The sequence below is a fragment of the Petaurus breviceps genome, unplaced genomic scaffold (assembly GCF_028583685.1).
Source record: "Petaurus breviceps papuanus isolate PSGF00001 unplaced genomic scaffold, PetGlider_PUasm1.0 90849, whole genome shotgun sequence".
In the NCBI taxonomy this organism is placed as follows: Eukaryota; Metazoa; Chordata; class Mammalia; order Diprotodontia; family Petauridae; genus Petaurus; species Petaurus breviceps.
In genome coordinates, this window is record NW_027187361.1 from 20,282,982 (window position 1) to 20,296,506 (window position 13,525).

The window sequence follows — 13,525 nt, forward strand, 5'->3', positions numbered from 1 at the left end:
TTTGCTCCTCAGGTTCCAATGTTTACAATTAAGTCCTAAATGTGGAATAGAAAGACTAGTAGATGTGGAGTCAGAAGACCAAGTCTTCAGTTCTAGATGTGCCTCTAATTATCTGTGTGACCTTGAATGAGTAATTTTACCTCTCTAAACTTCATGTTTCTCTTCTATAAAATGAAGGAGGTTGAATAGATGATAATTAGTGTACCTTCTAGCACTAAGGGAAGTGTAATGGTAAAGGGATTTGAAGAGCCTCCATGCACCCTTGTATTGGCAAGTAAACAGCTAGTTAGCACTTAGTTCCAAGTTCAGGATTGTGTTAAGTATTAAGACCTAGAACTTGTGAATCCCACAGTGGGATGGACTTGCTGATGTAACAGGAAGGGGTGGGGCAGGGAGGAGCCAATTCCATATATAAGGAGAGGCCCAGGCTAGAGAGAAGAGACATTTGGAAAACAGAACTTGTGGTGGCAGAACTTCTGCTGAGAAATTCTGAGAGCCAGCCCCATGAGTGGGGAGAGGAGGATCCTTGCTTGAAGGAACCTGTTTTGTTGTGAAGGCTTAGGAATGTGGGTGTTCACTGCATTAACTATGTGTACCAACTTCATGGCTACTGTAATGACTTTAACTTTCTGGTTTTGGGACCCGGCTTTCTGGAATTTGAATAAATGTTCAGCTCTGTCCTCCATGTGGAGAACCTGTTACAGTTTGTGATTCACAACTACACCAGTATATTTATAGTCACCATAGGCACTATAAATATTGCATTGATGTTACAGGAAGCCAAGTGGTATAGAGGACAGAGTGCTGGATCTGAAATCAACAAATCTCCTCTTGGGACAGCTAGGTGGCACAGTGAATAGAGCATCGGCCCTGGCGTCAGAAGAACCTGAGTTCTAATCCAGCCTGACACTTAATGCACAAAAAAAACTAGCCACGTGACCTTGGGCAAGTCACTTAACCCCAATTGCCCTCCAAAAAAAAGAAAGAAATCTCCTTTCCCTGAGTTCAAATCTGGCCTCAGATAGTTACTAGTTATATGACCCTGGGCAAGTTACTTAACCCAGTTTGCCTCAGTTCCTCACCTGTACAATGAGCTGGAGAAGGAAATGACAAACCCCTCTAATATCTTTGCCAAGAAAGTCCCAAATGGCATCATGAAAACCTGTACATTACTGAAAAATGTTTTTTTTAAAGCTTTAAATCTATGATTTTCCATAAATATGAAATTCCTGCTAAATGGAATCAAATTGTAATCTACAGAACAGAAAAAAACAAAAGAACAATATAAGTACAGAATGGGGAGACTATTAGTAGGAAGAACAATGACAAGAAAGATCCGTTAAAGGCCAGCCTCCGAGGAACACATCAAAAAAGAAAATAAAAGCATATGAAAAATTGTGCTGTATATCATGCATAGTAGAATGGTGAATGTCTATAATTATAACCCTGAGTCAATCAGAAAAAAAGTTTAAATATCTTCAATTATGTTCAGTATTCTCTTTTTAAACATGCACAAGATATTTTCTAGAAAGATTTCCAATCAACTTTTTAAAAGGAGGGAATGGTATTCTCAGAGGTATACTTTATTTATATGCTTAATTTTCCCCATCTGTGATTTTTTTGTTGTTGTGTAAATTTTTTTTTTTCAGTTTATCTGTTCCTTTAGAGCTTCTCTTTTTTTGATTGATCTAAGTCCAAGTGGAAATGAGAAAGTGGAAGGGTTGTCCAGGGAAACTCCATTTATTCAGGGATTTGCCTGAGGGCTCAAAGTGAAATCTCAACTCTGTTGTGGAAGGGACCTTATATTTGTCACCTTACATTTCTGTTCCCTAACAATTCTGGATAAAGAAGGTATTTGTTGTAATGTATTAAAAACCCTATGCAAGTCAAATTTAGATCCTCAATTTTCCAAAAATAACTTAACAGTATATATCTGAAGAATTTTTACTGCACATAAATTTAAATATATATATATATATGTGTGTGTGTGTATACACACATATAAATATACATATATATTTGTATATATATATATATACAAATATATGTATATATATATAGTTAAGACATCCAAGTTGAAATTGAAGATTTATCATAAATTCCGCCAATTTTTGTATCTCATTCCAGTTATATTCTACTTGCTCTTCCACATTCTTAATTGAATGCTATAAAGAAATATTCTGCATCTTAAAACATTCTTCTAATGATATTTATCCCTTCCACATCACGTCTTTGCCCATAGAGGTTTTGATATATCTCAGGCTGGCATAAGAAATTAAAAAGCAATTGGGGGGAGGGGAAGGTGCAGACAAAGATGCAAAGGCCTACATACAACACAGAGCCTATGACCAAACACTTAATCCAAATTTTAGAAGATACTCTAAATACCCCATAAAAGAAAAAGAAGCAATTCAGACTTCTCTGGTAGAAAGGGATGGCCAAAAAATTTGATGAGGATTTTCCAGATTGTGGGAGTACCATACCCCTTACTCCCATGATGTGGAAGGAATAATTGTAATAGTTCTGAAAAAGTAGAATTATTGGTATTTTAAAGTTGGATGGGCCTACAGGAGCCTTCTAATATTTGAAATGTACATTCCACTAGTCTGACCTCCCAAACAAAGCAGAAATCCTTTCTATAAGCATTTTTATTCCTCTAACAGAATGGAAAGACAACATGGTATAGGCATTATATTGTTAATCTTGAAGGAAGAAAGACCTATTTGGGTTCAAGACTATTCCTTGCCACATTAAGACTACAATCACAGGCTAGTCACCTAATGTCTCAATGCCCCAGGCAACTTTCTAGGAATTTGTAATAGATGATTATCAGGGGAGGGTCTGGAAAGACATACTATATCATATTATGCTACTTATATAATATACTATATTGACATATTTTATTTATATATGCATGTGAATAAATGTAGCTTTACATAGATTTCATTGTGAGAATTAATATATGCATGTTTATATATATATTTTATATTGATATCATTTATACTTGAGTGTGTGTGTGTGTGTGTGTGTGTGTGTGTGTGTGTGTGTCCAGCTTAAATCTATAGTACTTTTTGGGGCAACTAGATGGTACAGTCTGTGTGGGGAGTAAAAACTTCCCAGGATGTATTTTCGAATTTGGTGTCAGTTTGGATGGTGGAATTTCCTCTTCCCCCTTCACTTTATCTGTCAATCAACAGCAAGCCCTTTTAGGAGTCTCCCCCCCCCCACCCCAGCTTCTGTCCTCTGTTTCCTTTCCTTCCTCTGTGGGCCCCTCCTCCTGGCCAGTGGGAGTCAGGGACAGCTCAAGCTCACACACGACTCCCCCCCCACCAATGGGAGTGAGGGACAATGAGGGAAATGTGACCCTGATGTATTAGCATTTAAAAACGATTTGTTACACATTGCCAGCCTCCTCTCCCGGATCATTCTTGGGGAGAACTGCTCTCTTTCCCCCTGCTTGAGAATAAAATTTCCTCTTGTCATTCTGAGAAATCTCCGTGTTCTTGATTAAATTTTGAATGGGGTTTTTCATCCCAAACAAGTGGATATAGCACTGACTCTATCAACAGGAGGATCCTGAGTTCAAATAAGGCCTCAGAAACTAGCTGTGTAATCCTGGGCAAGTCACTTAACCCCAATGGCCTACACAAAAACAAAACAAGACAAAACCAAAAAAACAGTAACATAAAAACCCCCACAGTTCTTTTTTTAAAGATAGCTTTCTGGCAAAGATAGAAATGAGAATTTCTATTAACTTATTTTTTTTAACCTTAATTTTATATGTTAATCTGCTAAGATAAAATGTAGCTATCATCAGTATTGGAGGAGAACGTGAGGCTGGTAACTTTGCACAGCCCTCCCTCAATCAAATGCAATTCAGTTGCAAGTCATGTCATCGTCTCTCTGATATCACAGTCCTCTTTGAGAAAGGACAAAAACAACTTGTACTTGTAGTCTGAGCTGCCCAAATGGGAACCCAAGCCGACCAGCTCTAGTCGCACAACTCAGTTCCTGTCCCCTCCCCTTGTATTTTGCACTCACCTGAGAGTGTTCTGCTCAAAGGAAGGTAACTTTTGATGACCAAAGCCTCCCTAGTTATTTTGGGGTTTACTGGCTAGATTTCTTTCTCAAAGACCAAGCCTCAAACACAATTCACTCTGGATCTCATTGTTTGGAAAACTATAGGTCTCAGCCCAAACACCTATTAATGCTTAAATTTTGGGCCCTGCAGGCTCTGGGTGAAAGTAAATAGAAACTGTTTCTTTTGTTTCTTTTCTGATCAACAACCCTGAAGGTCTTCTCCTCCCAGTTTGATTTTTTTTTTTTATTAAAGGGGGATCCCTTTACTCACTTCTTAAAAAGGCATACTGAATGGATATTTCCTCACTCAAAGTGAGAACCTGAAAAGGCCTTAACTTAAAAAGGCCTAAGTTTCCTACTGTATCCTGGGCCATGAAGATGATCTTCCTGATCAACTTCTGGCCACTGAACCCAGAGAGCTCTGGAGGAGAAAGTAAAGCTGGTGACTGCCCAGCCTTCTCCCACTTAAATCTAATTCAACGGCGAGTCATGTCATCATCTCCCTGATGTCATGATCCTCTAGAAGAACGAAGAACAAACCACACAATCATCACTATAAAGTGACAAGGTGGCTGTCTATCAGAAGTAATGAAATTTGACATCTGAAACCAATATAAACTTGTTAATGATGCATCAAGTGCAGAGGTTTATTACATTGAAAATAATGATAAATGAACTCTAGTTAATGAAATAGAGGTCCAAGAAGGGAGTTACTGTTTAGAGATGGTCTTAGAACTCAATCATTTTTAGCATCCTTCATCCCCCTTTTTTTTCTACTTTGCCACCTTCACTGCCAAAGTGGTTTACACATTGGAGGATCATTTTTATCCATTTCCTAGTGCAAGGAATTCATCACAGATTAGCCAAAGTGCTAGGGATGTCTTCTCAGATAGATATAAACAGTGATGATGGCATAATTTAAATTATATAATTGTACTTAGGTTGATGACCCCAAAACACAATTAGGTTGCCCTTGGATTGTGGGCAAAAACTTTCCAGGATGGCAGAACTAGTACCTCAGGGCTCAAGTCCATTTGTATCACACTCTCTTCATTAATGGAAAGATTGATAACTTGACATGCCATTCCTCATACAAGTAATGAGGAAGAATCTTAAGCAAATGTACTTCAGTCTTTGGATATACCAGAATTCACTGAAGTAACCCTGAAACACTAAACATATTCTTAAGAAAATAATCTTGAACTGAATATGTTATTACATGTGCAATAAAGGACACAAATTTTCCTTATTAGAATAAACTTCATAATTCCTCTTTTTTGTTTCTTTGGTCATTAACTAGCCAGAGGAAATCTCCAACAGAGAAACATCCAAATAAGAGGAAATGTGTTCGTGACTGATTAAGAATGTATAAAACCTGTGAAAATTTAGATGAGAGAAGATGTGTCAGAAATAACCAGTCAAGGAACTGCAGCCCAGTACCTTACAAACACAGATAAGTAAACTTACCAAAAACAGTTCTAGCAGGAACTGATTCTCTGTTCAGCCAAAATGACACCTGGGATAAAATCACTGTCATTATGCAGGGAAGGTAAGTCTGAATGACAAAGTAACCAATCTTTCTTTTCAAATGGAAATGTGCTGTCATTATTGTGTATTCACCTAAAAAATAAAAAATAAAAAAAAACCAAAAAACATGAAGTTAGTAATTCCATTATGGATAGGACTGGAAACGTTAGAAAGCATACAATTCCTTCAGCTGGAGTATTACTGCAGATGACAATGGAGGTGTTTATAGGAACTATCAATGAGCAAAGCAAAGTTAATTTCATTGCTTTTCAGTTTCATATTAAATATTTTTTTTAAAAAAGAGGAGAGTGGGGAAAAGGAAGCATATCACAAAAAGTTTAGAGGATAATGAAAGTTTGCATAAAATTTCACAACTGGGAATAACAGAAAAATTCATAGCCAGAAGAGCTTTAAAAGACAGAAGAGATAACTTCAATTACATAAGAGTCTTTTGTAATAGTGAATAGATTGAGGTCCTCAGAATTAGAAATACTTAATTATGGACTCTGGGAAAGGCAGTTAACCTCTCAAATGCCCTCAGTAACTCTCTAAAACTATAAGTTTCAGAACATTAAGATCAGCATTGATGGGGGGGCGGGAGAGGGAGGCAAAGGATCTGGATTTCCTCACAGGCATTTTTCTACACTAAGTCACAGGTTGGTACTAGAGAAAATTAAATAAAAATATTTTGCAAATCATTGTTATTATAACTAGAAAAATATTATGTTTTATATTTTATATCTAAACTGTAAATATGTAATTATAAAAAAGGGGGGGTGAAATCTTATGTAGTTGATAAAAATCTGATATCTAAGTGGTTAAGGATATAAATAAAGGGTTTCAAAAAATAGGAATAATATTTATTAAAAGCCAACTAATAAAGCGTTCACCATGATGATCATCAAAGAAATACAAATTGATAAAGATGAGAACATCTGTTTGATGTTTTGAGAGCTTTCAGATAATAAGCATACAACTTTTAAATAATCATATTAGTCTCAAAAATAATTTGGTATTACATAAGAAAAGTTACTAAGTTATTTGAATCTTTTGACCAGAGATCCTTATACTAGGTCTTATACTCTAGGTCAGAGATTTTATATATATATATATATATATATATATATATATATATATATACACACACACACACACACACACACACACATACCTGTGTGCAAATGCATATATGTACACAGATATATATATATATGTATATATTATGAATATGCCATTCATTAATGAGTATAAATATATGTGTATGGATGTGTTTGTGTGTGTATGTGTGTGTGAGAGAGTACATGTGCATGAATGATGGACCCTTTTGGAAGACTGGTGAAGTATTATCAATATAATCTTTTAAATGCATAAAATAAAATATATAGTATTACAAAGGAAACCAGTTATTTTGAAAAAAAAACATCATTTTTTTAAGTTGACAAAACTGTTGAATAATTCCTGCTCTGTGGAGTTTAATGACAGCAAAAAAAGGTTTAAATTGTTTGTATAAAATACTTATATCATTATTATTTTAATAACTATAAGCAGGAAACAATGGTTCAACGTTTTGAGAAAAGCTAGATAAAATGATGTATAAAAGTAATGGTATATTATCCAGTATATTATTGTCACATAGGCAAAAAGGAAAATTAAGAAAATAGGAGAAGACTGGAATGAAGTGATACAGACTGTAGAAAGCACAGCCTTAAGGATAATTTACACAAAGGCTCCAACAAGACATATAAAGAAAGCACTACAGGGCAATAAAATTAATGTCACATACATTGAACAATGTAGATACTAAGTTATTTAATTTAAAACATTTGCTATTTCTGTTTCTTGGCAACTAGTATGTGTCAAAGAGTTGGTGAATTTCAAAGGACCAGTGATGAAAAATGCTATCCCCCTCTAGACAATGAAATCTAAATATAGATTAAAGCATACTTACTTACTTTATTTTTCCTGTTTTATTTTGTGTCTGTTTTCTTTTATAACACGACTAGTATGGAAATATGTTTTTATGACCTCACATGTATGATCAATATCAAATTGCTTGTCTTCTTAAGGAGGCGGTGAGAGGAAAAAGTGAGGTATAGAATTTGGAATTGAAAATTTTTAAAACTTAATGTTAAAAAATTTACATGTAATTGAAAAGTATTTAAGAAGGTAAATAAAATGCATTAAAATAAATGGTTCTTTATTGGCTCACTGACTGTTACTATTGCTAAATTACAAAAGTAGAAAATGGCATGTACTTTCATTCACAATCACTGAACTAGGTAGGTTTGCTTGATTGTGGGAATATGGTGGAGGGAATTTTTCTTTAAGTGTTTTTCACTTTGAGTATTTATTGGAAAATATCGGTGTTTTATCCAAACAAAATTCATTTGTTTAAAAAAATAGAGTAGTTAGAGGAGAGAGGAGAATAAATGGAATTTCTTAGCCTGTATTTCCCAAGTGACCCTGATTACCAGCTTCTGGAGAGCTTGATGAAGACCACCAAATCCATTGCTGAATGAGGCTTTCTCTGTGTAAAATCGGATTTCTGCCTTTTACTAATCCCTGGTTACAATCTGTGTCTTGCTCTCTGAGCCATCAACCCTGCAATCTAAATACAGTCTGCCCAGATGTAACTCAGCACATCACACAAAACTGATGTATATGGATGTTTCCTCTTTGATTAGCCTAAATCCAAAGACAAGAAACTGGATTTGGGACTAAGGGTGGTGAGCACGAGGACCGTGAGTGCAAATTTCCAAAGATCCTACCTAAAATCCCAGTATTCTTCCCTAGGGTGGAAGAAGAGGAAGAGGAAGAAAACAAAAGCTGAAACAGACTTCAAGAGGAGAGTTCCTTGCTACCACTGAGGGTGAAGATCTGTTTCCTCCCCATTCTGGTTCTAGTAAAGTTTCCTTGGAGATGCACCAATATTTTCTCTGGATCTTCTTTGTTTTGTGGGATGCAAGAGGTGAACTGCCATTCATTGCTGACAACAATGCTGTCCTCATGGTGAACTGGTAAGGAATGGGATTTGTGGATACTTAAGGGATGGTGGATGTAATCATTTATACTTAGCTATAGGAGGGGTTCAATTTCCACATTGTATTGCAACTTTACCAGAGTATCAGGAGGTGTGTATTTAGTGGTGGAATTGTGGAGGGCGTGACAGCTAAAGAAAGAATGAGTCACATAATAAAAAAGGCAAGGAAGCCAGTATTTCTTTTTTTCAGGAGATATTTTCAATTAGGAACTGATGTGAGTAAAGATTGATTATATAAATGTCTCAAAAAAAGGTGTGTGATGTAGCACCATTCACAAGTCAATTCTTAATACAAGAAAGTCATGAAAAGGTTTGGTCAAGTGAGACAATAGGCTTAGTGGAAAGAACTCCAGATTCAGAGCCTGAGGACTTGGGTTTTAATACTAACCATGCAACCTATTATAATTATGTCCTAAGATTAATCATTTAAATCTTCTGAATCTCAGTTCCTGATTTGTGAAATAAAACATTTTGATTACATGTTATCTAATGTCTCTTTTAGCTGTAGATTCCCAAACGTTTTTGGGGGGAGCAGGGGAAGGAAATTTTTCTCATCTTTTTTTTTCCTGAATTGCTTTGATGTTGTAGTCACAGATGCAATATTTTCAATTAGCAAATAGAATATACCCTATCTTCTGGCATGTTGATCTACAATAGTGTAGCCAATGAGATCTTGGTTGCGTCCTTGTGTAAATACCATCATAGAATCTTTTTATCCTATAGATCAAATTCCTTAGCTTAATGACAAAAAAGGTGAGGCCCAGAAAGAAGACATATGAAAGATAGGATTTGAGTATGAGTCTTCCTGATTCTAGGGCCAACACTCTATCTCCTGTGTCATGATGCCTAAGAGTATCCAAATCAAATCCCTGCTTTGCCACTAATTGACTGTATAACCTTGGGTAAATCATTTAAACTCTTAAAGTCTCTTCCATTTTAAAATCTCTGATCCTTCTCTTAAATCTCTCTCTGATGTTTTCTAATAGAAATTTCTTAGTTACTGAAATTTAATTTCGAATTCAGTCTTAAAGCAGTGCCATCCTTGCTTCAAATCCTACAGTTGGTAGAACCATAACTAACACCCTTATCCCCTAATTCAAAACTCAGTCCATTGCTCCAGGAGATTCAGCAGCCACCTTTGAAATACATTTGAGAGTAAAAAAAATTCTATAAAACATTAATCTAGTTAAATTTGATAAAAGAGTTTATATAGGTACAAGTTGTGAAGTTATGTGATTTTACAGGAGAGTTATAGGGTTTTAAGGTTGGGATTAGAAAGAGAAAAAGAAAATGAAACATATGTGTTTGGAAAATGGATGGGGTAATGTGCTTGACATAGTACCACTAATACTGTGAAGTAATATAGAACACCAAGGTGATAATTGATTGGAAGGGCTAAAATCATCTTGCTATTTTTTAAAATAGTTGCTTACATGATTTCACTTCCTAATTTCTGACGAAAATATATTTCCTTTTTTCCCCTCACCTTCACACTAATATCCTCATCAAATAATGAAACTACTACTATAGGCTTATTCGTACTTCCCTCAACTACCTAACATGCAGCTTCTTGTCGGTAGGTGAACTATAAACTGGAAACAAAAGTGTTATGTCGTCCATGGATACAAAAGGATTGTACACATATTGGTCATTTATCTTTAAAAATCAAGCCTCGGTTCAAAATATAGGACTTTACCCATTGTTCAGTACCCTTTCTTTTCCCCTTCTGCTTTCAAGGTAGAAGACTGGAAATATTTTTGAAAAATGGGGAAAATGTCTTGAATCTGTGACCTCTGAGGTGAGGAAAATCTCTCTACAGGGTAGATTGGCAGCTTCACCAGAACTAAAAATAATAGCAGTAATAATAATAATGATAATAAGAGTCTAAATGACATTTCTAGCACCACACAGGTAGCATGGTCAGAGGAAAGACTCCAAGTCCCATCTCCTTGCTTAGCTCTTTATCCAGGGTCAACGCTCTGTCAACAATAAGAACTGTCATTTGTGGGTCCTCTTGGCCCTTTTCAGATTTGTCAAGTACTTTATAGATTTTATTTCATTTGAGTCTTGGAATTTTTCTGTGAAGTAGATATTATTTTCCAAATAAGACTTGAAGAAGTTTAGTACCTTGTTTCTGGTCACACATCTAATAAACTTTGGAGGTAGGATTTGAACATGAGTCTTCCTGATCCTAGGAATCTCCTTTCTCCTGTGTCATGCGGCCTAAGATTATATAATTCAAATCCTTGCTTTGTCGCTAAATAGCTATGTAACATTGGGTAAATCATTTAAATTTCTTGGACCTCAGTTGCTTCATATTAAAAATGAGGGGATTAGAGCAAATGATCTCTGAAGTTCTTTCCATTTTAAGATCCCTGTTTGTTCACCTGAAAGTCCACTCTAATGATTTTTTTCTTTTCTTTTCTTTTTTTCTTTTGGGGGGGGGGGGAAGCAGGGCAATTGGGGTTAAGTAGCTTACCCAAGGTCACGTGGCTAGTAAGTGTTAAGTATCTAAGGTCGTACTTGAACTCAGGTCCTCCTGACTCCAAGGCCAGTGCTCTATTCACTACGCCACCTAGCCCCCCTTCTGTTGATTTCTAATAGAAATTGCTTAGGTGCTTACACTTAATTTTAAAGGCAGTCCCAAAGACAATCATATTCAGTGACTAGGAATGCTGTGTTTGGTCACAAATAGCTGAAAATTTTCAAGGATTTATGACATTTTACATTATGTTGATTCTTTTGTTGTAACCTTATGCTGACTACGATTAATAACTCTTCCTGTAATGTATAGATTGTTGTCTTACAAATGGGGCAGGTAACAACTTTCCTTCCATAAATTAACACATTATCTTGTAGCATCTTCCGAATAATGTTTCCATTTCTATTGATGGCACCATCACCAGACACCCAGGATGAAATCACTCTTGAATTTTTACTTCTTACCACATTCCCTTGATATTCAACCATTGCCAGATTCTGTCAGTTTCATCTTTACAGACTATTGTGAGTCATAATGCTCCCTTTCTGCCCACTTTCATGGCCATAGCGCTATCTCAGCTCCACATAATTTCCTTCATGGACTGTGATAATAGTATCTTTTTTGAAAAACAAATGTTTCATTAGAAATAACTTTAAACATCAATATAAAGAATTATCATTGCTCAAAATTATTTCTATTTGAATTAATTTTAAGACAAATATATTTATTTTTTCCAGTTCTTCCCTTTATGTCAATATGATCATTCTTGGTTCATTCATTCTTACTTTCTACAATGTCCTTTTAACTAATCCTATGTCTCTAGTATCTTCCTTCTACAAATCAAATTTCACACAATTGCAAAAATAAATAAATAAAATTCTTTCTAAACCACAAGTGTGATAAAAGTAGTTGCCTACTCAAAAATTGTCATTGGCTCCCCATTTTCATCAGGACAAAATAATAGCTCATTAGCCAGACACTCAATATGTCCGATAATATATCTCCAGGTTACCTTTCCAAACTTTTTTCATAGCAATCACTTTCATTTTTTTTAAATAAAACATCCAAACTGGACTACTTATAATTCAGTCTTGTCCTGTGCACTCAGCCTCAGGTACCTCTATGAATTCCATTCCCATGGCATATCATCCCTTAAAAAATCTTCCAGGGTACCCTGTCCTCGATAAAGTATTCCTTGATCTTCTAGATTGTATGAATCTGTCCCTTTCTAAAACTCTTAGGCCACTCTAACTCTTCACAAACAAGCATCCCTCTGGACTTATGTGACTAGCCCTACATTCTCCCTGACAAAGCAGGGCTTTCCCTAAATAGTCTCCTCACTATTAAATGTCTATGCCAATCAGTGCACAACTATTCACATCCCAGACTAGTGTTTCATTGTTTCCTGCAATCCTGCTATACATGGCACCTTGGATTCCTTTTGCACAGAACAGGAATCCCAAATGTCAGTGCATTCTTACTGGCCAATAATCCATAACTAAGAATGTTCTTACATCTAGCTTCTCTATTTTCACTATTTTGGTTTTGTTTAACTAATCAATGCAATGTAATTCAAACAAAGGCTGTGTAGACTTTCTCCTGACATCCTCCATTAAAAAGGGAAATAAGTTGTAACAACTAGTAAGTCAAGAATATTTCCTAGGTCTAAGCAAACTAATGAGCATGAGCCTTGGTCTATATGTCTTAAGAATAATTGCCAGTATATGAATCATATTCTCCTGCAATGATGCCATATGTTTGCTCTCTATTTCTATTATAAAGCAATGTAGATGTTGTGAGAAGGGCAGATCCTATAAGGAATGAAACATGTTATGATATTTTATATTGGAATTAATTTATATGCAAATAGTACTTTTTCTCATACCTGTACTAGTACTGATGTTTTCTGTTCCCACAGTTTGCCCCATGAGATGATATTGGTTTAGACGGGATCCATCTTCTGCTACCACCACAGATTTAGCAGTGCCATTTGTCCAGATGTAAATCACTTCAGAATTAGGGTATGCATCTATAAAGAACAGTCAAAAGTGACAGTTTAAAAGATAGTTCAATTTCCTGTTGGTCAGAGACTAGGATTCTAACAACAAATAAGAATAATGATATGAGTCATAAAGTCTAGTTCTGAAGTTATTAGGTCAAAACACTGTGATTTAATAAATGTGCACAGTGGTCAGAATGGACCAGATGCTGATCTATAATCCTTCAGTATCCTTATAGTTTAGATAGATTAGAGTACTCAGAAACGAGTGCTTTGTGACGACTTTAAAAAGATATTATCATGGTGTTTATTCATTTATACATCTAGCCATCCATCTATCTAACCATCCAGCTCTCTCTCTCTCTCTCTCTCTCTCTCTCTCTCTCTCTCTCTCTCT

At 35.6% G+C, this 13,525-nt stretch overlaps 1 protein-coding gene across 3 annotated transcripts in view; it reads right to left on the minus strand.

The window, feature by feature from the left end:
• GABRA5 (gamma-aminobutyric acid type A receptor subunit alpha5) overlaps nt 1-13,525 on the minus strand; it is a 117,462-nt gene that overhangs the window by 5,850 nt on the left and 98,087 nt on the right. For all 3 annotated transcript variants that reach the window (XM_069072946.1, XM_069072945.1, XM_069072944.1), the window contains exons 7-8: nt 13,015-13,158; nt 5,548-5,700 (exon numbers count right to left, since the gene is read on the minus strand). In XM_069072946.1, the coding sequence (XP_068929047.1) occupies nt 5,548-5,700; nt 13,015-13,158 (297 nt within the window). The remainder of the gene's footprint in view (nt 1-5,547; nt 5,701-13,014; nt 13,159-13,525) is intronic.